This window comes from Panthera onca, chromosome A3 (assembly GCF_046562875.1).
Source record: "Panthera onca isolate mPanOnc1 chromosome A3, mPanOnc1 haplotype 2, whole genome shotgun sequence".
Lineage (NCBI taxonomy): Eukaryota > Metazoa > Chordata > Mammalia > Carnivora > Felidae > Panthera > Panthera onca.
Genome location: NC_138341.1, coordinates 22,897,779 through 22,922,005, shown reverse-complemented (window position 1 = coordinate 22,922,005; position 24,227 = coordinate 22,897,779). Strand labels below are relative to the sequence as shown.

The 24,227-nt window shown below is 42.0% G+C and overlaps 1 protein-coding gene across 1 annotated transcript in view; it reads right to left on the bottom strand.

Moving 5' to 3' along the window:
- Positions 1-24,227, bottom strand: part of PLB1 (phospholipase B1) — a 143,141-nt gene that overhangs the window by 95,237 nt on the left and 23,677 nt on the right. The window contains exons 3-5 of the mRNA XM_078444836.2: positions 5,385-5,446; positions 4,195-4,261; positions 2,970-3,028 (exon numbers count right to left, since the gene is read on the bottom strand). Of these exons, the coding sequence (XP_078300962.2) occupies positions 2,970-3,028; positions 4,195-4,261; positions 5,385-5,446 (188 nt within the window). The remainder of the gene's footprint in view (positions 1-2,969; positions 3,029-4,194; positions 4,262-5,384; positions 5,447-24,227) is intronic.

Genomic DNA, 24,227 nt, shown 5'->3' with positions numbered 1-24,227 from the left:
CAGTCTTCTGCTGCTTCTCTTTAAAGAGCCTGTCTATCCTTACCCACCCCGCTCAGCGGACAACCAGTCTGTAAAACTGGGTCACACTTCTGGAGCCTTCTTGGGAGGGCAGGCTGACCACAACCTTCATCTAAGTGGGACAAAGTGTTTTTACTCCCCAGGAAGAAGGAGTTTGAAAGGTAAAATTTCCAAGGAAATGCGGCAAGCTAAACAAAAATCAGGAATCATAAACCAGGATGCCAGGCCGTGAAGTCATGAGGGCAGCGGGCTGCTGGGCTGAGGCAAAGTGGGCAGCTTGTGCCCAAGCAAAGGGGACCTGAATGATAGCAGAGCCCCTGCCCAGAACAAGCTTGTTGGGGCTGGTGAGGGGAAGGAAAGAGAGAGAACAAGAGGAACAAGGTGGGGAGAGCGGGGGAAGAGCCCAGTTAGAAGTCACAGAAAGGGAAGGCTAGGACAAACCCAGCAAACTCCTATGTCTCCATCTTGCCTGCTGGCAGCCATTTTCTCTCCATATCACCTTGGCTGAATGCACTATGGCACTGGAGATGCAAACCTAAATGAGACACAAGCCTGGTCTTCAAGGAAGTTGCTAGAATGACCTGTAACCTCCCTGGCACAGAAAATTCCTAGAACTCTTAGTTAAGCAAACAAAGCAAAACAAAAGAACAAGTCATAGATATTACGTGCAGTATAACCCTATTTAGGCTACACACACTCTCTCCCTATATATTGGTGTGTGTGTGTGCACGCCTGTTTGTGTGTGTGTGTGTGTGTGTGTGTGTGCATGCGTGCTTGTGCAGACTGAGCAGAAGAGGTGATCAAATGAGATCTTCAATTTTTTATTCTGTATACATGTATTTTGTTTGATTTGTTTTAACATTTGTTTATTTTTGAGAGAGAAAGCAAGTGGGTGAGGGGCACAGAGAGAGGGGGACAGAGGATCCGAAGCGAGCTCCGCACTGACAGGACAGAGCCCAATGTGGGGCTTGGACTCATGAACTGTGAGGTCACAACCTGAGCCAAAGTTGGAAGCTTACCCACTGCCGCCCAGGCACCCCTGATTTTTTCTTATACATTTCATATGTACCACATGTTAGTTTGGAAAAATATTTTATGAGCATTTGTAAATTTGCTCTTTAAAGTTCTTTGAGGAGGGGCACCTGGGTGGCTCAGTCGGTTGAGCGTCCGACTTCAGCTCAGGTCACGATCTCGCGGTCCGTGGGTTCGAGCCCCGCGTCGGGCTCTGGGCTGATGTCTCGGAGCCTGGAGCCTGCTTCCGATTCTGTGTGTGTGTGTGTGTGTCTCTCTCTCTGCCCCTCCCCCGTTCATGCTCTGTCTCTCTCTGTCTCAAAAATAAATAAAAATGTTAAAAAAAAAATAAAGTTCTTTGAGAAAAAGTTGGTCTGGCTGAATTAAACAAACGCATACTACAGGCACAGGTAAGTGAGCCTTAGTTACAGAAAGTTCCAGGAATTAAGAAAAAAAAAAGTACCAGTGTTATGAATTCTTTTCTTTCTAAATTCACTGCTTTCCGTGATTTTTCCCTGGCCCTGTACTTTCTATAAACCAGGCTGAGTTCACAATCGCAGTCTCTGGGTAGACAGGAAGGCTGCCTCCTAGGAGCTGTGTTTCCAGGTTTTACCCTGAAGGCTGAGGTGCTGTCTGTATGATGATAAGATTCTGGGAGCAGGGAGTCCATCCCTGACTGGAGCTGTGTTCAGTGCCAGGCCAGCTCACAGGAGGAGAAAGGGGGGGCCAAAAGTGACAGGCAGGAGCCCTGGGGTCTGCATAATTCATGAGCGCGAGAGCTCCCAGAGCTGCAACCACAGAGGGGAAGTCATCACCCCTAGCCAGGTCTGACTTTAGAAACCTGACTTAGGGGGCTCCCTTCACTGAACTTCTCTACCTACACGGGAGAGTGCTCGAGTCCTCCAGCAAGGGTCACACACGTTCCAGGCACACAGGGACACATGGGCTCAGCAAACTCAACATGCTATCCGTGACGTGAAGCCTCTTTTCTCGATCACCTCTCCTTCCACACTCTCCCACTAGCAGACCCCCACCTTCACCCCCATCTACACACACTCAAGGTCACACCAGGCACAGATAGCCTTGCCTGCCAGGTTCCCCTGGGCCCCTGGTCTGTTTTCTAATGTGAAGTCTGGTTCTTTCTGGAGGGCCAGCACCAGGCATGGGGAGTGGGCCAGGGCTTGTGGCGAGGGGACAGGAGAGGGCCGCTGGGAAGGAGCTGTGGTAGGTGGAGAAGGGAGGAAGGCACTGGAGGGGATGGTGGGGGAGGGGAATGTCCTGGTTCCAGGGCTGTGATGCAGCAGGACTCTGGGGTAGAGCGGAGAATGCTGGCCTTGGCACCCCTTCCCAAGACCCGGCCAGGGTTGGGGTGGGGGGCGGGTCCTGCAGGAAGCCAGCACTGACCTGGGAAATCACACTGGCGTTTGGCTCTGCTCTCCAACCCCCTTCTCTCCAGACCCTCTTTCACTGCTCATCTCTCTCTCCTTGTTCTTTCCGCCTCACTCATTGCTTTCTTTCCCCCTTCATCTGACCATATAAAATATACCACCTAAAATCTATTAGCAAAGATGGGTAGATTTTTAAAAATTCACCAAGCATGTAAGGATGATTTTTTTTAGCTCATAAATAGAAAGTTTCAGAGATGATCTTTAAATTTCTCTGTGATCTTTGACTTTATTTATCCATTGATTTAATTCTTTAATGAGAAACTCCCAAAGTTTCCTCATCCTGATGTAAAGGGAGTCATTCATCTGATTTAAACACACACACACACACACACACACACACACACACAAACTCCTCTAGGGTTTAGAATGCTTCTGAGTCAGAGAATGTTCTTCTCTCCCAAAATGAAACACCTTGCCTGGCTACCAGGCATGCATCTGAGGCTCACCAGTCCCAAACCCTGACTCCCACCTCCACATCCTTGAAATACTCACAGGTTCCACGTAGCCCAGGGCTGCCACAAATTTTATATCAGAAGGTCTCACAGAGTGGACTGCAAAGACAAGAACTCCTTTAAGAAGGTCTAGATCTGCATTCCCCACAAATGAGCCAACGATGCCAGATGGGAGGGGCAGGCCATGGCAGTGAAAAGCCATGGCAGTGGAAAGCTGAAGACCAGGTGGTCACTGGGACCCATAGGAACCCAGCTGAAAAGAGGCTCATTCTTCTCTGGAAGCCACAGGTATCCCATGGAAGGTCACTCATGGCCCTCCTTTTCCCTCTTGCCGGGCCCTCTTGCTGCCTCTTGCTTCCCTCTATCCCTTGGCTCTGCATTTCCCCATTAATAAGTAACCAGTAATGACCTGAAATGACCTGAAAATGACCTGGGTACAAAAGGGATAATGTCAGCTTGAAGAGTGCCAGAGCACGGCACTCAAAGAGTGCCAGAGAACATCACTCTGTGAACACACAGAAACCTCAGATGCAAGCCAGATGCAAATGGTCCACCAGGAAGCCTCCATGACCCACCTGGGCCACAAGCATTTTTAGAACTAAGTCTCCCTAGAAACCACGGACCTACTCCTGGTCATGTTACAGGGCCATTACAAGTAAACTTCCTAAAGAGATCATTTCCTGAGAGGTGCATCGATTTCTTTTTCTAGCTATACTCCTTATATAACAGAATAGTAAGGATAGCATGCTTAACTGGAAACTGATAAGATAGTGCAATGCAAACATAAGCAAAGCCATTAAACATGGTCTATAATGTAGCCATTTGATAGAATAAAGCCAGAGAAGACAGCCAGCTCAAGAGCAACACTCATACCATCCAGGTATTAGACAAATCTAGCCTGTTATAGGAGAAAAATGTCTACTGTAGTAGAAAAATGTGCCACTGTAGTTTACATTACAAGATCCAGGAAGGCACATGAGTGACCAAGTTCTAACCCACAGCTCCTATGGCACCATCTGGGCCCCCTGAAGGTGAGCTCCCAGAAGTCACCCTTTCCCAGGCAAGCCACTGTGGGGCCATGTTGGTTCTATCTCTGGTGTCCTTCTATAGAAATGGCTGAAGGGAAAGGAAGAGGTGTTAAGGACTGAGGCTGGGGAAGAGGCTTGGATGGCCAAAGGATACAAGAGGAGTAGGACTGGAGCCTCTGTTGACTACCTCACAAAGAAGATGCCAGCCTTCCAAGCTCATGGCTCAGGGTCACATACCTGACTTCGGAGGCACACTGGATCCTGACTTCTTTGGGTTGCATGAGAATGCAAAGTTCTTCAGGGCCTGCAACAGAAACCAAATATCAGAAACATCAACTGCCCTCGTAGAGAAATATTGTAGGTCCTGAAATCTGGTGTACTTTGACCATGTACTTGTTCTCTCTAGGCTCAAAATTCAGAAGCAGTGATTATCCATAGTCATGTTCATCATAGTCCCCATTCACCTAGTAAAAGGGGACATGTATCTATTGACAATGCCCTTAGCAAGTGGCAGGTAAGGATGCCTCAAAACATATGTGTATTTTACCACAGTAAAAAAATAATTAAGAAGAGACCCAGTATATCTAGACTAAAAAATTAAAAATAATCCATTCTATGCTATCATATTTTTTATATTATCTACTTTCCCTCTTTTAACTTGCTTATCTGCATAAAAGCAGGTACAGAAGGCATTATGTTCATGTGCTGCTGGAAATGAATGGTAAACCAGAAACTGGGAAACTCGGGAGTCCCCGCCATATCAGTGTGTCCTAAGCCCAGAGGGGCTGTTGAGAGCAGAGAAGGGACTGGGTGACCAGCACTCAGGTTCACATGACCACTCAGGCTTCGTCAGATGCCCACACAGGTCCAGAGCAGTCTCTGCTGGCAATCACATAGAAGGCGTTGGGAAGGAAGATCATCTTTTCTCCCCAGAATCAAGAGTAGAAGAGGAAATATGCCAACAGGGGAAAACACACCATAAATAGGGTGCTTGACCACATCTCGCTGTCACAAGACACAAGTTAATTTCTCTGGAATTACTGATTTCAGTAAGAGATAAAGAATTTATTCTCAGCCCTTATCTTGTGGATGTTCTGGGAAGACCTCACCCAGATGCCTCCAGATAATTCACGGCATCTGCTCAAGGTTCACAGAGATAACAAGCCCATTTATAACTCTTTCTGGACGCTTCTGGGAACCACCAGCTCGGAATGCAGAGATGATGAGCCTCAAATTCCAGGAGATATGGTTGTGCCCTCTCTGCTGTACCAGGCAGCTTCACTGCTCCTGGGGGAAGCAGCTCATCCAACCCATTCCATCCAGACCTCAAGGGGGCACCTGCCAACTTGCATCGAGATTTGGATATACCCACCAGAAAAGGAACCCACCCACCCACCCCTCTTCTCCTACCAGGACAAAGCCCTCACCTCTGGTGATAGTTGCTTTTCCAGTGTGTTCTCGCCAGGAGAGGTAGTGGCCTGGGTGAGCCCTAAAAGAAAGCAAATACAGTTCAGATTATTTAGCTGCAGCTTTAGATTTACAGCTTTCATGCCCTTCCTCCCAGCTCTATCTATGTGCCCAGCTCAGTAACGTCCCTTGTAGTAGAAAAGTCCAGGTTCATCCCTCCGGCTATCTCCTCCATTGTCAGGGACACCTGCTTTCATTAACACAGCCTATTAAGGCAGAGTCCCCAAGTTGAAAAGCAAGAGTGTTACCTGGCAGGGGTCAGTAATAACCCTGCATCACGCTGTTATCTAGCAATAAAGGTATAAAGATACCTTTACTGGCTCCTTAGCAAAGGGCAGAACTCTTAAGGTAATGTTGGACACCTAGCTGCTGTTGTTTGGGGATCCAGGACAAAGCAAGGGAGGCAAAGGACATTCTGGAATAGTCTGAAGGGTTAGGTGAGTTTCAGAGGTAACCGTGAGATTCCCGTGGGGATGTCGAGAAGGGTCTTGCTGAGTGTGAGGTGGAGGGGGAAGAAAAGGCAGGTAGAGAAACTGCAAACCTCAAAGACATTCTCTTCCTCCCAGCTGATTTTGGGGCAGTGTCACAAAATATTTACATTTTCTTTACCTTCTCAAAATATAATTTACATACGATAAAAGACTCATCCTAAGTGTGTAAGCCAAAGAGTTTTCCCATAAAACATTTAATTTTTGAAATACACAAGTAACACTATAGTACCTTTAACAGCCCTCCAAATAAAAACAAAAATTCGCCCACAGTGCCACTACCCCAATAACCAAACGTGATTTGTTCACTCTCTTGGGTCTATCATCTGGCTCCAGACGGGGCACTCTTTCCATTTAGTTATAATCAGTGTGGATTACATTATATCCTGCAAGCTCCCTTTAATATTGTATTGTGAGTATTCTTTATATTGCTATGTAATGTTGATGTTTACTTTAATAGCTTCATGATACGTTTATGATACTGATACCTAATCATAAATCCTGGTCCCTTGTGTCTTCTGACTTTCCTTGCCCAGTTCTCTGCCCCTGGTACACTCTTTCTGTAAGGATGTACCATGTGAGAAGCCCCAAACAGCATTAGACAACGCCAAAGTGGGGGTCCTGACTTGAGGGAGATGCCTTGATTTCTTTTCTACCTCTGCCGTCTTCTGCAGCTTTACCTTTTGACCCTGAAAAGTATTTATCTGGAGTTTCATAAGCAGCAAGAGTATATTTCCATTTCATGCCCACTGTGAGATCAGGCACTGATTTCCATATTGGAGCTCACAGCAGGAATGATTGCTGTAACTTGCCCCAGATCTCAGTGATAATCCTTACATTCCCAGAAGAAAGCTTTCTGGGCAGAAAGAGCCACATGACAGGGAGGAACAGGGGTGTGGACAAGGACAGAATGCTAGAAAAGGCTGGAGCAGATTTGTAAGTGGAGGGCAGGGTAGAGGAGGGTAGAGGCAGGCAGCTGGGCTATGGAGCTGCAAACGCCAGACTCCTCCGTGAGCAACAGGGAGCCATGACCGATCTTCAAAGACAGGAGTGTTGATGTGTGTTTTAAGATGATCATCACTCTGGGGGTGGTAGGGTTGGTGAATTAGCAGGGCAAGGAGGCGAGACTTATTTTTTTTCGGCTAGGATACAAATGTATATGGTAGCTAACACTTATATGCAGCTTCTATATGTCAGGCATCCTAAGACTTACATGAAATAATTCATTCATCCTCATGACAACTCTCTGAGATAAATGCTATTAGCCCTACCTTATAGATAAGGAACAGCATCAGAAAGGTTAAGTGACATTTTAAAGGTGACACAGTTAGCAAATGGTGACTGCAGGATTTGAAAATGGGCAGTCTGGTTCTGTGGGCTGTGCTCATAGCCAACAACCTAAGTGTAAGTCACAGCCTAAGATCTAGATCAGGCATCGGCAAGCATTTTCTGCAAAGAGCCAGATAGTCAATATTTTGGGTTTTGCAGACCATACAGTCTCGGTCGCTACTCAGTTCTGCTATTGTAGTGTGAAAGACATCATAGACAACATGTAAACAGATCAACTTTCTGGAGACTGAAATTTGAATTTCATATCATTCTCATGTGTCATGAAATACCCTTCTATTTTTCGCAACCATTTAAACCTTTAAAAACCTTTGTGGATATCAATGAACAGATTTTAAGGTGTATATGAAAAGGCAAGATACCCAGAATGGTCAACAGAATATCAAAGGAGAAAAAAGTCAGAGGCCTGATACTAGCCAACCTCAAGACTTACTATAAAGCTACAATGTGGTATTGGCAGAAAAACAAAGAGATCCATGGGATGGAGTAGAGAGCCCAGAAACAGACCCATGGAAGTAAAGTCAACTGATCTTTGACAAAGAAGCAAAGGCAATATAATGGAGAAAAGAGAGCCTTTTCAACAAATGGTGCTGGAACAAATGGACATCTACATGAAAAAAAAAATCTAAAAATGTAAAATCTATTCTTAGCCCACAGGCCATACAAAAACAGGCATAAGGCCAGATTTGGCCCAATGGCCATTATTTGCCAACCAATCAATGCTCAGTCTATTCTGCTACTATAAAGAGATCATCAAGGTAAAACAGGAAAATGGCATCTGGGGATCAGCAGTAGCCTTTAGCCCCAGGAAGCCCAGATGGGAGCCTGGGATCTGCCTCTAGATTATCAGGTTGGCTGTTGCCGAAGCTCTTCACTGGGCTTTGCCAGAATCCCACAAGTAAAGGAGCATTGGTGCTGGAAGCCAACTATCCCGTTGTCTTTGAGAGATGTCCTGTTCACGTATCCTAGTCTTCCAGGCTCTAAGCCTGAGAAACAAACAAACAAACAAACAAACAAATCTCTCCTCAAAGAAACTCTTTGGTCCCCTGCTATAAAAAGTAGGTTCCTTAGATTTTTATGACTGTTAATACACTCAGCTCTCTATAATTTCTAAAAAATTTTCAATCAAATAACATAAGCAGAATATCTAGCCAAGTGCCTGCACAAGTTGTATATTGAAATACGTTCCTTTTGAGGAAAGGTGCTGTTCCTTATCAAAACAATCCAGAGAGAAAGCGGTCATTATTAGCATAATTTTGTAGCAGAAGTAGTCAACATTGTTCTTTCAAGAAGTAGGATTGGGTTGAGAGTCTCCATCTGCTGACTCTAGATCTGAAAGGTTTTAAAGGGGCTCAAAGGAGACTGTTCTTGAAGACAGTAGATGGATCCCTACATCTCTTTCCTGCAAACACTATGGGATCTTCTGGGTCTTGATTTTTCCTTCTGCAGAAATCCTATTGTGCATTTCCACATTCTCTGTGTGTGTGCACATGCATGATCGTGCCCTTCCACTGAGAGTCAAAAAGGCACCAAGAACTGGAGGGGTCAATAGCCAGAGAGAAGGGAAGTGAAGAGCATGGGCCCAACATTTGGTGCTGGTTTTACCCTAGAAACATTTGCCAAATCTTTGACAAGAGACATCAGCAGGTAAGAGGCTAACATGCCACGCAGAGCTTCAGGCAGTTGTGTGAAACTGGAAAGAAACACTAGGGTGTAATGTGCATCAAGGAGGGCAGGCCTGGTAAACATCCTGGGTTTCAGTTGGTGCTTCAAAGAGCTAGACCCTTGGAGTAGGGATAAACTTGAAATAGGCCATCCTGCAAAAAAGACGGAGTCCACTTTGAATCATTTTTATTCCAGAATAGATTAAGGTGATATGCCCCTACCTGTCTGCTTTTACGAAGGAAGATAGCACCATCTACAACATGAAATTGTATTTCTAATGCCCGGATTCCAATAAAAAAAAAAAAAAAAGTACCAGGAAACACCACCAAATAAATAGAAACCAAGAGAGAAAACAAAGAACAAAACAAAACAGACAAAAGAGAGTATATAGTAGTGAACTAATAAATGGGTAACATCCACGGCTCTATTAGCCTAATGTTTTGTTTCAAGGTAGGGTGAGAGGTGAACTAATCAGATTTTTAATGGGGGCAATCCAGGAAATGAGGAAGGTTGAAAGACGCTCTTTCCTTTCTCCTGGCTGACTGGAAATCTACATCCGTGCTAGGAAGACCTGGAATAAGTGAAGAGAAGCTTGAGAGTTGGTTCAAACTTTGTGTCCTTCCACAACCTACACATATGGAGCCTTAGCAACCCAAGTCATTTGAGCACGACCTCTGTCCGAGTCGCCGACTGATCACTAAACCATGCAGACCCAGGGATGACTCCTAGAATGCCAGGTTAAAAAGATAAAAATAAGAAATAAAAAACTGATCAAACACATCAGTGGCTACACATCATGAAGGAGAAGACGGATTCCACAGTTTAAGTCTAGGCAAGTTGCTGAAAAACCAACAACCCTCAGAAAAAATTAAACAAATCCAGAATTGCTAGATGTTTATCAAACATGTCCAGTTTGCAACCACAAATTACTAGACATGCCATGAAACTGAAAAGGGAGCCTTGCACTATGGGGGAAAAAACAGCAGTCAATGGAAACCAGTTCTGAGTGGGCCCAGATAGAAGTTAGTAAAAAAAAAAAAAAAAAAAAAAAAAAGAAAAGAAAGAAAGAAAGAAAGGAAATCCAGAGTTGAAAAACACAACACTGAAAGATTTATTAGATTGGCTCAACAACAGACTTGAGATGGTAGGAAAAAGAATTTGTAAACTTCAAGCCAGATTGATAGATCAATAGAAGGTACATTTCTGAAAAATAGAGAAGAAAAAAAGATTGACGAAAAATAAACAGAGCCTCAGAGATCTGTGGCTACTGCCAAGCACACAAACATACACGTACTGAGTCCCAAAAGAAGCAGAGAAAGAGGCAGAAAAGGATTTGAAGAGATTATGGCTGAAAACTTTCCACATGTGAAGAAAGATATTGAGCCACAGATCAAAGAAACTTGGGGTGAAGGGGGGGAAACTTTAGGTGGGAAAAACACAGAGAGAAATTTACCCAGATACTTGAACTGTACTAACTGCTGTGTCTACGTGTAGTTCTAAAGCGAAGGAAAAAATTTCAAGAGCAGAAGAAAAACACACAGGAGACCAACATTATGATTAACGGTCAATTTCTCAGAAGCAATAGACACCCGAAGACAGTGGGATGACACATTCCAAATGGTACGAGGAAAATGATGCCAGATAGAAGCATGGTAATGTAAGAAGGAATGAAGTGCAGTAAGGGTGAATAAATCCAAAATAATATTGACTGCATAAAGCAGGAGCCAGTACACTGAGGCTCATAGGTCAAATCTGCCCGCAGCTTATTTTTGTATGGCTCTCTAGAGAAGAATGGTTTTCACACCTTTAAAGGTTAAAAAAAAAACAAAAACAAAAAAACAATATGTGATAGAGACCATACGTGAGCCACAAAAGCTAAAATATTTTGTCATTTGGCCATTTATAGAAAAAAATTGCCACCCCTGATAGAAACAATAAAAATAATGGAGGGTGGGGTTTAAAATACATGTAACATATTGCTGTGTGGGCAGATTCAGAGTAAATGGAGTTACGCCGATAAGGTTTTTCCTTTATCTGGGAAGTGATTAAAGTAATCATTTAATTAGATTTTAACAAGTCAAGGATGCATGTTGTAATTATAAATGCCAAAATAACAAAAACATGTATAATTAGCAGGCTCATGTTCAGCAGGGTAGGGTGGTGGAATTGAAGCAACAAAAATATTTTATCCAAAGGAGGCAAGAAAGAAAGAGAAAAGATCAGAAAACAGATAGGACATCTGACCCTTCACGTTTCAATGTGTCCTGTTTAAACACACTTGGGAAGACCAGGGAAGAAAAGCCGAGGGGGATGCAGGAGACCCTCCTTCAGTATCTAAAGGGGGCCTGGCCTTGCTCCATAACCTTTGTTCCCCAGAACCAGGAGTGGAAAACGTACAGTGATAGTTGTGATCATAATTTCAGTGTCACAGAGATGGTTAGCACAAACCATTTTTCAGACCTTTCCAACCTCAATGTTCTGTGATTTCCTCATACAACTACAGAGTTCACGTTTTGGGTTTTTTTTTTTGTTTTTTTTTTTTTTTAAGGTTTGTTTATTTTTGAGAGTGCGAGCAAGGGAGGGGTAGAGGATCCGAAGTGGGCTCCACACTGACAGCAGTGACAGCAGTGAGCCTGATGTGGAACTTAACTCACAACTGCAAGATCATGACCCGAGCCAAAGTCTGACTCTCAACCGACTGAGCCACCCAGGAGCCCCCAGAGTTCATGTTTTTAACTTGATGATCTGAATCGCCCATGGTAACTGCTTAGAGTAACTATATCCAGAATCTAAACATTAAGTGCTCAGAACAGGAGAACTTAGACCCCTTGGTGCTGTCCCCACTGACTCCCAGAGTGACTTGGCCCTCACTCCAGTTCTCTGCTTCCCACCAGATAAATGGGAAAAAAAATTCTTGCCTGTTCCCATAGCACCCTGAGGTATTGTGGAAGAAATTATCAAAGCACTTGTGGCATGATTGAACCCCATGAATCTTTCTCTTTTGGAAGATTGTTTTAGCCTCCAGCTCACGGATCTATAAAGGGCTTTGAGAAACTCCCAACTCAGTAAGGTCAGTAAGGGAAAAAAACATGTACTTTTCCACGCTGATGGGAATGAAAGAGGAAGGCATCTGTGCACATTCAGAGAAACAGGTCTGGCTGAGATCAGTCATCCAAGTGGGAAGAGCCATGACCACTGGGGTCCTGGAACTAACAAAAGGCCATTAGAGCATCAGGCCTGACGAGGTAAATTCACACACGAGTGTCCTTAGGGAAGCACCTTCTGAAGCAAAGGTCCTCAACCCATCACCTGCTGCCTAGCCCCCCAAGACAGAGGCTCAGATTTGGTTGGCCTGATGTGGGGCCTGGGTATCCTGGACACCAGAAGTTTTTAAAAGCCCTTTGACTGCTGCACCTGTGAGATTAAGAGCCCCAACTCTTCAGGGAAACCCAGAGTGCATTAGCCCAACATCAGGCCAGGGGTAAGGAGGCTGATTTCAAAAGCAAAATTAAAACAGCCCATGCTCTCTTAATTTACAAATTTCCTTTATATTTTTCCACTTATGCTGTGCCTGGGGCACAATTTTCCACCCCTATCCCTGCCTTGAGGAAAGACAGCCATTTTGTGACCTTAATCAAGAATTAATGTCTCTGAACCTTGACTTCTTCATCTATCAAATGGGGATACGACTGGTTTCCTGGCCTTCTTCTTGAGGTTGTCTCAAGGATCAAAGAACAGGAAACTGCTGTGTGAACAGAAGACGGCTGTACACAAGCTAGGAGTGGCTTGTCTCCCCGGATGAAAGGAAGGCCCTCGCCTTGGGCAGTGGGGGGAGGACTTTTAAGGCCAACACATGTGCAATTAAGGCCACTCTTCAGGGTACATTAAATTCTCAGACTCTTTGAAAAGTATATTGTCCTCCCAGCAACCCTAAAGGGTAAGTAAGTGGCAGGAATTATGACTCTGTTAACATTTTTATAGGCTCAGAGAGACTAGGTGATTTTTACCAGCTCACACAGACCATGCCAGCAAGGGCAGGGACAGGCTCCGGGCCAGCGCTGCCATCCACCAAGCAGTGAGCTGTCCTGGCGACCTGGGAAGGGGAGGGTTCAAGTCAGCCTGTATCTGTCCCCTGTACTGTCTGGGCTGTAAGCAGGTCTTCTGGGATTATCTGTCTCTGCATGCAGCACTTTATCCCATGTACACCCAAGGGCCTGCAGAATGCTGTTGACCTGGGAGGAGGCACCACACATGACTGCCTGTGGGAGCAGAGTCAAAAACCACAAGTCATGCTTGGCTGCTGCTCCAACACCAGGACCGCCTGTGCGCCAAGCATCACAGGATGTCAGCATCTCTTCCTCAGTGTGGTGCCTTGATGGTCACATGCCATAGTCAGTAGAAGGGGACAGTGAGGACTAGAGAATCTTTCTGGGGTAGCTAGACTAACCTCTAAACATTTGTCTTAGAATTCTAGAATGGTGGGGCAGCTGGGTGGTTCAGTCGGTTAAACATCCGACTTCGGCTCATGTCATGATCTCACGGTTCATGGGATCGAGCCCCACATTGGGCTCTGTGCTGACAGCTCAGAGCCTGGAGCCTGCTTCGGATTCTGTGTCTCCCTCTCGCTCTCTGCCCCTTCCTCACTTGCACTAGGTCTCTCTCAAAAATAAACAATAAAAAAAATAATAAAGAATTCTAGAATGGCCAACGTGGGCAGATCCTTGATATCATCTCATTTAATGTCTCAGGAACCTAAGACCCAGAGAGGTTAACAAACTTGCCGAAGATCACTCAGCAAGTTACTAAAAAGACCATGATGTGGAATTTGATTCTCCTTAATGTCATCTGATATGCTTTCCTTGGGACCAAAGTCTTTTTAAAAGAATGTTCTTAAAGGGCTTGTTGTGTGTGTTGCTCTATAGCCTGAGTTCCTGGCATGTGGAAATTTATTCTTTTGTCACGTCTATAAGACCAGTTTTTTTTTTTGGCTGTCCTAACTCATCAATCTCAATTTTTCATCAGGCATGCCAAAGAATGATAACAGTATTAACACGGTCACAACTTTTTGGGTAGACACATCCTCTAGTCTGATGATTGTACAAAAAACATTAGAGATGACTTGGGAAGTCCCAAACCAACATTCTCTATATACTCCGTGTCCTGTGCTGATGACCACAGGGGACACCACCACCCATTACAGATTCCATCCCAGACACAGACCAGTGCACCCTCCTGTCTCCACCTCCTGATGCCCACCCAGTATCCAACATCATACACCCTGTGTCGGGGGAGAGGGAAGAAGTCTTTAGGGAGCAGTGTGAATGGGAGGGAGCACATCTGCAGTTGACTTAAGGCTTTGCCCTTTGCTCGTTATATGACCTGAGATGAGGAAGGCTTTGCTTGTCAACTAGGTTTTCCTCACCTTCCTCATGGGAACAATTGAGGTAGGCCCAGAGCCAGGACGAACAACCCGAAGAAGAGGGTGCCATGGTGAAGGTGAACCAGTGATATCTCAGCAGCGGCTGGCCAGGGCCCTGACTCCTCCCATGCCAATACCCTCCACAATCATTCCCAGCTCCAGTCAGAGATTTAACGGGGACCCTCAAAGGTGGATGGGGGTGGTAGCGATTATTAGTGAGCTCCAACAGGAGGGGAATCTCAGGGAGCTGTGCGGGGGCCTCATGGTCCACCCTCCCCCGCAATCAGGAAAGTCTCTTTCCAGAGACAACTGGGAGGTTCTAGTGTGAAGAAGAGAACATGGGCTAAGGACCACTGTTCCCACTGAGATGCAAGAACACAAGAGGAGACAGTTGCCTAAAAGAAAAGCGCTTGGCCTTCCCAGAACCAAGCAAACTCCCTGCGGGGCCTCTTTCTAGGAGCCAGGCACACAAACTCACCAGTGTGCTGCCTCTTTCCACACATGACCTTTTATGTTTGGAGCTGGCAGACTCATCTTGTCCAAAATACCACTTGCATTAGGCCACTCTCCTCCTGAAGAGTCTGTCATAGCTCCCCGCTTCTCACGATAGCAAATCCAAATTCTAGGCTTGCTGTGTAACCTTGGGCAGGTCACTTAACCTGACCTGCCCAAGGGTTCGATTTTTGTTCATGTAAAATAAATAAATAAATCAACACACAAACAAACAAACAATAAAAAAAAGGGGGAATAGTTCTTTTAGAAGTCTCTTTAAGCCAAAAGATATTATGATAATCTCTATTGTTCTGGTCTTGGGATTTCAAATTCCTCCCCCGACACTAACCCTGCCCTCGGATCAGCAGACCTGCTCCCTGCACTAGGAACCTCGACTTCATCTCTGAGTGTGCTGCTCCCTAACTTGCATGCCCTCCCTGCTCCTGTGTTTATCTTGATCCCACACAGCTTTCAGAGCTCCGCTGAGTTTCCCTCCTACGTGAAACTTCTCCAGCCCACGTTCACCTCTCAGTTCTCTGAAGCCTGTTGCTTTCATTACAGCTACTTCACCTATTTTGGTACTTAATTCTTCTCCAGTGATTTTATGCAAATAAGCTCTCTCCTGAGGGTTCCTTCTTTTGGTTTATTATCTCCCAGCCAGGCTCAGCTCAACTCGGGTTCTTAGAAGAGCGCTCAGACAGTTAACTGACAGTAGCAAAAATGCAACTTGATGAAAAGGATGATCGACAATAAAGTCCTCAAAAACTACAAGGTACAGATGACAGCCCAGGAAAAGTATGGCTCCTGAGTCCCCCCAGAGAGAATCCCTTACCTGGGTGTGCGGCTGACAGAAGGAACTTGGAGGCAAGTGAGTTGGAGCAGGGGGTGGAGATGGGGATTGAGGCATCTGATGTAGAAGAGAGGCTAACACCAGAGTTCCAAGGATGGCTCGGCCACCAACTGGCTATGGGACTTGAGCAAGTCCCCACTCCTCTCTCGTCAATAACTAGAAGAACCTGGACTACCAAAAGCTCTCCAGGGTTGCTATCTACTCTTATTTGGAAAGACGATTTCTAGCAGGCTCGGCTGGCAACCTCCAGGAACAACTCTAGGTCCCTGTAAAACAAACATTGACTGGCTATACTTGTTCTAATGAGAAAAGAGGTATTCCTTTCCTCACCTGCTCCTACCTTTGGCTTACCAGTGGCAGGCCTGACCCAGGTGCATTACCAAGGCGATGAGTTTTCATTCCCCAGCCTGACAGTCTCCCAGGGAACTGCTGACCCATTCCAGGAAAATGAAGCTCTAGCAAAAATTATACTTTATTAGATACAGTGGTTTCTTGCCAACTTGCTTTTGCCAATTGCAGTTTTAAGATAATGATGTTTCAGTTTTATACACCCAAACTTTTGGAACAGGAACATATTTCTACGTGTGTTGTTTGTTGAGCCCATTTCAAAGCTTAAATAAAAGCTGAATTATGATTCTTCCCTCCCTGTAATACAGGGTGGTGGCAAAAAGCCATGACTCAGGACTCAGTCTCAGGACTGAACTCTGGCTCCTGTACTTACAGCTAGATGATCTTGGGGAAGTTATTTAACTTCTGAGTCTCAGTTTTCTCATCTGTAAAATGAGGATAATAGTATATCCCTCTTCTTTTTTTTTTTAAGTTTTTATTTACTTATCTTGAGAGGAAGAGAGCAAGTGGGGGAGGGGCAGAGAGGATCCCAACCAGGTTCCACACTGTCAGCACAGAGCTCGACGTGGGGCTCAAACTCACAAACTGCAAGATCATGACCTAAGCTGAAACTGAGAGTCAGATGCTTAACCAACCAAGCCACTCAGGCGTCCAACAGTATATCCCTCTTAAGTGGAAGCTGTTATATATACACAGTGGTTAGTGTGGTGCTTGGCTGGCTGTTCTAGAGAACCCCACGCTGTGAGTTTAGTTTGAAGTGACACTCAAATGGCAATGTCCCCAGTGCTCGACAGAGTTACATTTATACGGTCATATTCATCTTAGGCCCCAAAGAGTCTACAAATAACTCTTGGAGGAGTCTGAGCTGCACACAATAAAAAATAACTAGGCAAAGAGAGAAACAAAGTATCCAGAGGTAAGAATCAGCAGAAAAAAAAATACAGTAGAGACAGATCCAAGATGGTGGAAAAGAAAATTTGAGGCTATTCACGGAAACACAAAATTATTTTTAAAACTAACATTGTCAGTTTGGTACAGAAATACGTGTAAATTATATTTGAAAAATATTTTCAAAGCCTCTAATGATCAGGTCTAACAGCACATTAGACACAACTGAAAGAATGAATAAATTAGGACATGTGTCATAATATATTACTCAGAATGCAGCAATTTTCTAGAAATGCAAAAAGATGGTACAGTTGGAATAGAGGCTAAGGGACATGGTATATAAAGTAAGACAACCAAACATACATTTAATTGGCACCATGGAAGGAAAAGACAGAAATAATGGAGTAGAAGCAGTATTTCAAGAGATACTGTCTGAGAATTTTCAAAATTTATGGAAGATATCAAGCCATAGATTCAAGAAAGACTATAAATGTCATGCGAGATTAATTCACAGAAATTAATGAAACAGGAAAAAACATACAATTTAGACCCTAGTGTATTTTTCCAAAAAGGACCATAACTTTCCTCCCATCCTGCAGGCCCCTTTGCAATGTGACTTTTGCCACCCCTCCTCACAAGAGGTAAAGTCTATTTCCTTCCCCTTGTATCTAGGCTGGCCCTGAAATTTACATTGACCAACAGAAGCAGCAGAAATGACTCTTGGGCCCAGGCATTAAGAGGCCTTGTGGGTTCTATTTTTGCCCATTTAGGTACTTCTGTACCCAGCCCAGGCTGTCCTCCTAGAAAGACCATGTGGAGGAGGACCAACACACCCCAGTACCAAGTCAACAGACATGTCATTTTAGATCGGCCATGTCAGTCCCACACAATACCGTGTGGAACAGGGACAAGATGTCCCAGCTGATGTCTTCCCAAATTGCAGATCCACTGAATTGTGAGAAAATAAAATGGTTGCTGTTTGTCAATATGATTTACTGTAACATACTCTGCAGCAACAGACAACTATGACATAGAAGATCAATAAAGCCAAAAGTTGGTTCTTTCAAAAAACTAATAAGGTAGATAAACCTCTGGTAAGATGAATCATAGAAAAAGGATGAAGTCACAAATAACCAGTATTGGAAATAAAAAGGGGGCATAACTACAGAAGCTACAGATATCAAAGAGATAACAATAGAAATTCTCTAAAAATTATGCAAAAAACTTCAACATGTACTTGAAATGAACACATTCCTAGAAAGACAAAACTTTCCAAAACATACTTATAAGAAATAAAAATATGAATAATTCTATAACCATTTAAAAAACTGAGTCAGGGGATGGGAGAAGATATTTGCTAATGACCTATCAGATAAAGGGTTAGAATCCAAAATCTATAAAGAACTTACCAAACTCAACACCTGAAAAACAAATAATCCAGTGAAGAAATGGGCAGAAGACATGAACAGACGCTTTTCCAAAGAAGACATCCAGATGGCCAACAGGCACATGAAAAGATGCTCAGCATCACTCATCATCAGGGAAATACAAATCAAAACCACACTGAGATATCACCTCACACAGGTCAGAGTGGCTAAAATTAACAACTCAGGAAACAACAGATGCTGGCAAGGATGTGGAGAAAGGGGACCCTCTTGCACTGTTGGTGGGAATGCAAACGAGTACAACTCTCTGGGAAACAGTGTGGAGGTTCCTCAAAAAATTAAAAATAGAATTACCCTATGACACAGCAATAGCACTACTAGGAATTTATCCAAAGGATAGAGGAGTGCCGATTCATAGGGACACATGTACCCCTATGTTTATAGCAGTGCTATCAACAATAGCCAAATTATGGAAAGAACCCAAATGTGGCTGGTCTGATGAATGGATAAAGATGTGGTTTCTATATACAATGGAATACTACTTACCAGTGATAAAGAATGAAATCTTGCCATTTGCAACAACGTGGATGAAACTGGAGATTATAATGCTAAGTGAAATAAGTCAGTCAGAGAAAGACAGATATCATGTTTTCATTCATATGTGGAATTTGAGAAACTGAACAGAAGACCATAGGGGAAGGGAAAGGGAAAAATAGTTTCAAACAGAGAGGGAGGCAAACTATAAGAGACTCTTAAATACAGAGAACAAACTGAGAGTTGATGGTGGGGTGGAAGGAGAGGAAAATAGGTGATGGGCATTGAGGAGGGCACTTGTTGGGATGAGCACTGGGTGTTGTATGTAAGTGATGAGTCATGGGAATCTACTCCCGAAGTCAAGAGCACTCTATATACACCGTATGTTAGCTAACTTGACAATAAATTATATTTTAAAAAATAATTAAAAAAATAAAAAACTGAGTCAGTAGTCAAAAATCTAGCAAAATATATTCTAGGCTATTGGTGAGTTCTACCAAGTAAAGGAAAATATTCCATTCATATATTTTATATAATTTTTTTTTTAAGTAAACTCTACCCCCCAACATGGGGCTTGAACTTGTGGCCTCAAGATCAAGAGTCTCATGCTCTACTGACTGAGAGAGCCAGATACAACAAATTCCATTCATATTAAAAACTATTCAAGAAAGAAAAATAGAAACACTCCCAAATACATTTTACGAGAATGTAGAACACTGATATCAAGATCCAACGAGGGCACCAAGAGAAAAGAAAATGACAGTTCAATTTCATTCATGAACATGTAAGAAAAAGAATCCTACACAAGTGTTAGCAAACTAAATCCAGCAGTACAGTCGACCCTTGAACAACTGGAGGTTGGAGCACTGACCCTCCACACAGACAAAATCTATGCATAACTTTTGATTCCCCCCCAAATTTACTACTAATAGCCCACTGTTGACCAGAATCCTTACCAATAACATAGTCAACTAACACATATTTTGTTTTTTATATGGATTATATACTGTATTCTTATAATAAAGCAAGCTAGAGAAAAGAAAATGTTAATAAGGAAGAGAAAATACATGTATAGAGCTTTGTGTTTATCCATAAGTTTACATCATCTTTTTACAAGATGAATTATCTGTTGTACTTAACATCAATATTGCCTTAAAGGATACAAAATACTCTAGATGGTATATGTTTTATGAATACCAGACATCAAAAATGAAAAGATAATCTATGGTCTCTGTGTAAATTTTGATAATTTTTAACTTTTCATAATAGATTTGTGTACATTTTAATGGTAGTAAATAATAAAATAGACTAGTATTTACATAGAATTAACACATTCGTGACATCCCTAACTTTTTCTTAATGTTTTTGAAATTTCCAGGCTATGCTGTTTCTGAGTTGTTTCGAATTGTCACAAATCTCCAAAAAATTTTCCAAAAGTTTGTTGAAAGAAATTGGATATAGGTGGACCCACATGGTTCAAATCCATGTTTTCTAGGGCCAGTGGTATATAAAGACAAAATATACCATGACCAATTTGCTTTTATTCCAGGAATGCACAGATAGCCCAATATTAGCAAATCTATTAATATAATTCAAAATAATAACTAATCTAAGGGGGGGAAATAAGATTATTTCCATAGATGCTAAAAAGACACTCAACAAACTTTAACATTTATTCCTGATAAAAACACTCAAGGAAATAGAAATTTATGGATATTTCATTAATGCAAACACACACACACACACACACACACACACACACACACACACATGTGAGTGTGTGTGTGTATTTATGCATGTATGGATAATTCCCAAAGGCCATCATCCAACTGAATAGGGAGAAATTTACCTCCTACTAAGGTCAGGAACAAGGTGAGAATTGCCACTATCACCACTGTTATTTAATATGGTATTGGAATATTAGCCAATTCAATTAGGAAAAAATAAATACAGGAAGAAGAATTAGAAACGAAGGAAAACTCTTATCTGTTAATGATATGGGTGTATAATTGCTCTAGAGAATTAACGATAAAACTAATTCAAAAGGTATAATATGTAGCAAGATAGAAAGTATAAAATTAACATGCAAAATGTAAAAGCCTTTGTATATATCAATATATGAGCTGGCCCAGTTGGAAGTATAGTGGAAGAGAATAAAAAACATTTATAATAATTATAAAAGATTAAATACTTCTGGATAAGCCTAGTTTCATTTTAATTTTAAGTGAATTTCAATAAAAATGCCAATGGATTTTTTTCCAAAGCTAGATGAATTGATTCTAAAGTTCATTTGGCAAAATAAACATGCAAAAATAGCTATTAAAAACCCTGAAGAAAAGAGCAGTGAACGTAGACCATTACAAAATGGTCACAAATATGCATCTGTGGATGCGTGTCACTTTACAGTGTAACTTTGCTGCTCCTTCCGTCTAGAGAAGTTTATTTCTCTTCCACTTAAACCTGAGGTTGCCCATATGAATTGCTTGGGCTGATGGGATGTTATCAAACATTTGCAAGCAGAGACTTGAAAAGTGCTAGCACATTGGGACTTAACCTTTTTCATTACTTTTTTGGAACCTGAGATCACATGGTCTTTAAAAATAAGAAAAGATACTCAACTTCCTTTGTAATCAGAGAAATTAAACTAAAAATGCCATTTCTCACCTGTGACCTTTGCAAAAGTTCTAAAGCTTGACTATACACTATATTGTCAAGCTACGGAGAAGATGACATTTTATTTATATACTACCAGGGGGAATATAAAATGGTACAATCCTTACAGAGGAAAATTTGACAACATCCAACAAAACTATGTGTGTTTACCCTTTGACTCCTAAGTTCTAGGAACTTATCCTAAGCTATACCTCCAACAACATGAAAAAGACATATGCACATGATTGTTCATGACAACACTACTTATAATAGCAAAATATTGGAAACAACCTAATGGCCACATCAGGAGACTTGTTGAATATATATGGTAATAGTGGAATAGTTTACAGTTGGAAAAAAATGAAAAAGATCTGAATAGATACAGTATAATCTCAGGATACATTAGGTGAAGAAAATTAAAATAAACAAAAAAACATACAGGTTATCATTTGTGCAAGAAGGAAGACAAAATAAAGTATATTGCAAAAAGAAATATAGTGAAGATATGAAAATAATGAAATTGGTTATCTACATGAATAAGCAGAAAAGAAAGGCTAAAGGAGATGGAACTTCTCTGAGTGTCTTTTTTCACATAGTTCTGACTTCTGAACCGTGTTAATGTTCTATATATTCAAAAGATAAACTAAAATCATCAAGAATGGGAGAAACCCTATAACTGAATACAGAGACAAACTTAACTATGTGTCCGATAGATAACCATACAGTGAGAACAAAAGAAATAGAATTAATCCCAGTGATTTTGAACTAAGTATATTGATTATATACTCGAGTGTGATATACTCGAAGGAAAAAGAATGGCAAGAAACCATTGTTATTGGTGCTATTGTCATTGGTGCTATTATTAGAGTAGCTCCGATATTATGTTGTATCACAGGACTCAGCAAACAAAAAGATTTATTGTTGCTTTTGTAACCTTGGTTTGCACTGTGAAAGAAGGACAAAACCAATCTGAAATGGGGGAAGGAGATAAAAGGCTAATTCTACCTAGAGATCATTTGTATACATTTATTTTTTAAAAAGGAAACTGTACTTCTTAGCTCTGTCCACTGGGTGAGCTTGGACATAACTCCAGCAGCAATGAACACCCCTAGCACCTAATCTTGGTTTCTAAATAAAATCCCCCAACAATTGGAACCTTGAAGAAATGGCTAATTGCATGGCTGAGATTGGAAAAATACAGGATTAGTTGGAATGGCTTGTTCCATAAAACTAAAAAGTGCTTAAAAATGGATGGGGACACAGGAGGCAGTATGAAGGCGTCTCACTGGCCAAATCCATAATTCCTTGAGCTTCGAAATGAATAGCAACCTGAATGGATTATACCACGCTGACTAATAAAAGAATCCATAGAGGCACCTGGGTGGCTCAGTTGGTTAAGTGTCCGACTTTGGCTCGGGTCATGATCTCCCTGTCTGTGGGCTCGAACCCCGTGTCAGGCTCAGTGCTGACAGCTCAGAGCCTGGAGCCTGCTTCAGATTCTGTGTCTCCCCCTCTCTCTGCCCCTCCCCTCATGCTCTGTCTCTCTGTCTCTCTTTCTCGAAAACAAACATTTAAAAATTTTTTAAATAATAAAAGAACCCATAAATCTATTTTATATTAAAAAGATAAAACATAATAAGAATGGGGTAGAGAAGAGAATCTCTTATTTTTTTTTAATGGGGGAATGCCAACTAACAATGTTAGAAGGAATGAGAGACATTTGAAAATCACCACGTTACGGTCACCCTGGTAATATTCAGTTCAGGCAAGAATCATCAGTGGATGGGAAAACCATTGGGTAGAAGAATGGTCACATAGGATCACAGTTCCTCCTCACAGATAACTTATAAATCACATGGGGGGAGGCACCCTTACAAGGGAGAACTCTGGCAGACACACCTTAATCAAATTACCAAACTTAACACAATCAATTAGGGTATTTACCAGCATCACATGTATCCCCCAATGCAATACCTTAAGGACAAAACATGATCTATTTTTTATTTCTTCCCAGAGAGTTTAATCTGATTCCAGCAAAAAAAACAAAAAAAAAAAAAACAACCAATTTGGACAAATCCAAATTGAAGTGCATACATACAAAAAGCCAGCCTAAAGTTTCCATCGACACAAAAGAACAAACCAAGAGGCTAAAGAACTATTCTAGATTAAAGGAGATGGAAAAGGCAGGGTAAGTAAATACAATGTGTGGTCTACAGTAAATCTAATAAGCAATGACTGAAAAAAATGAATAAAATAATAAAGTCAATTCATCACAATAGCAAATTTAATGGAGTCAATCATATAATCTTCTCAATAAGTGCAGAAAAAAATATTAGATAAAATCCAATATCCACTCATGATTTTTTAAAAATCTCTTAGCAAATTAGTAACAAGATAGAACTGCTTAGTCTTATAAAGAGTATTCGCAGAAAAGCCTACAGCATACACCATACATACTGACAAAATGTTAAACACTTTCTTTTTGAACTTGGGAATAAGGATGCCTCCAAACATCACTTCCATGAAAAATTGTAGTGGAGCCAGCACAGGAAGAAAAGTAAAAGAAAGAAACAGTATATAGGTTGAAAAGAGAGCAACAAAACTGTCATTATTGGCAGGGTTGTGTATATAGAAAATCCAAAAGAATATGCAGATAAAAAACTTATTAAAATTTATAAGAACTTAATTGGGTTCACAATCAATATATAAAAATCAATTCCATATACAAATAAACA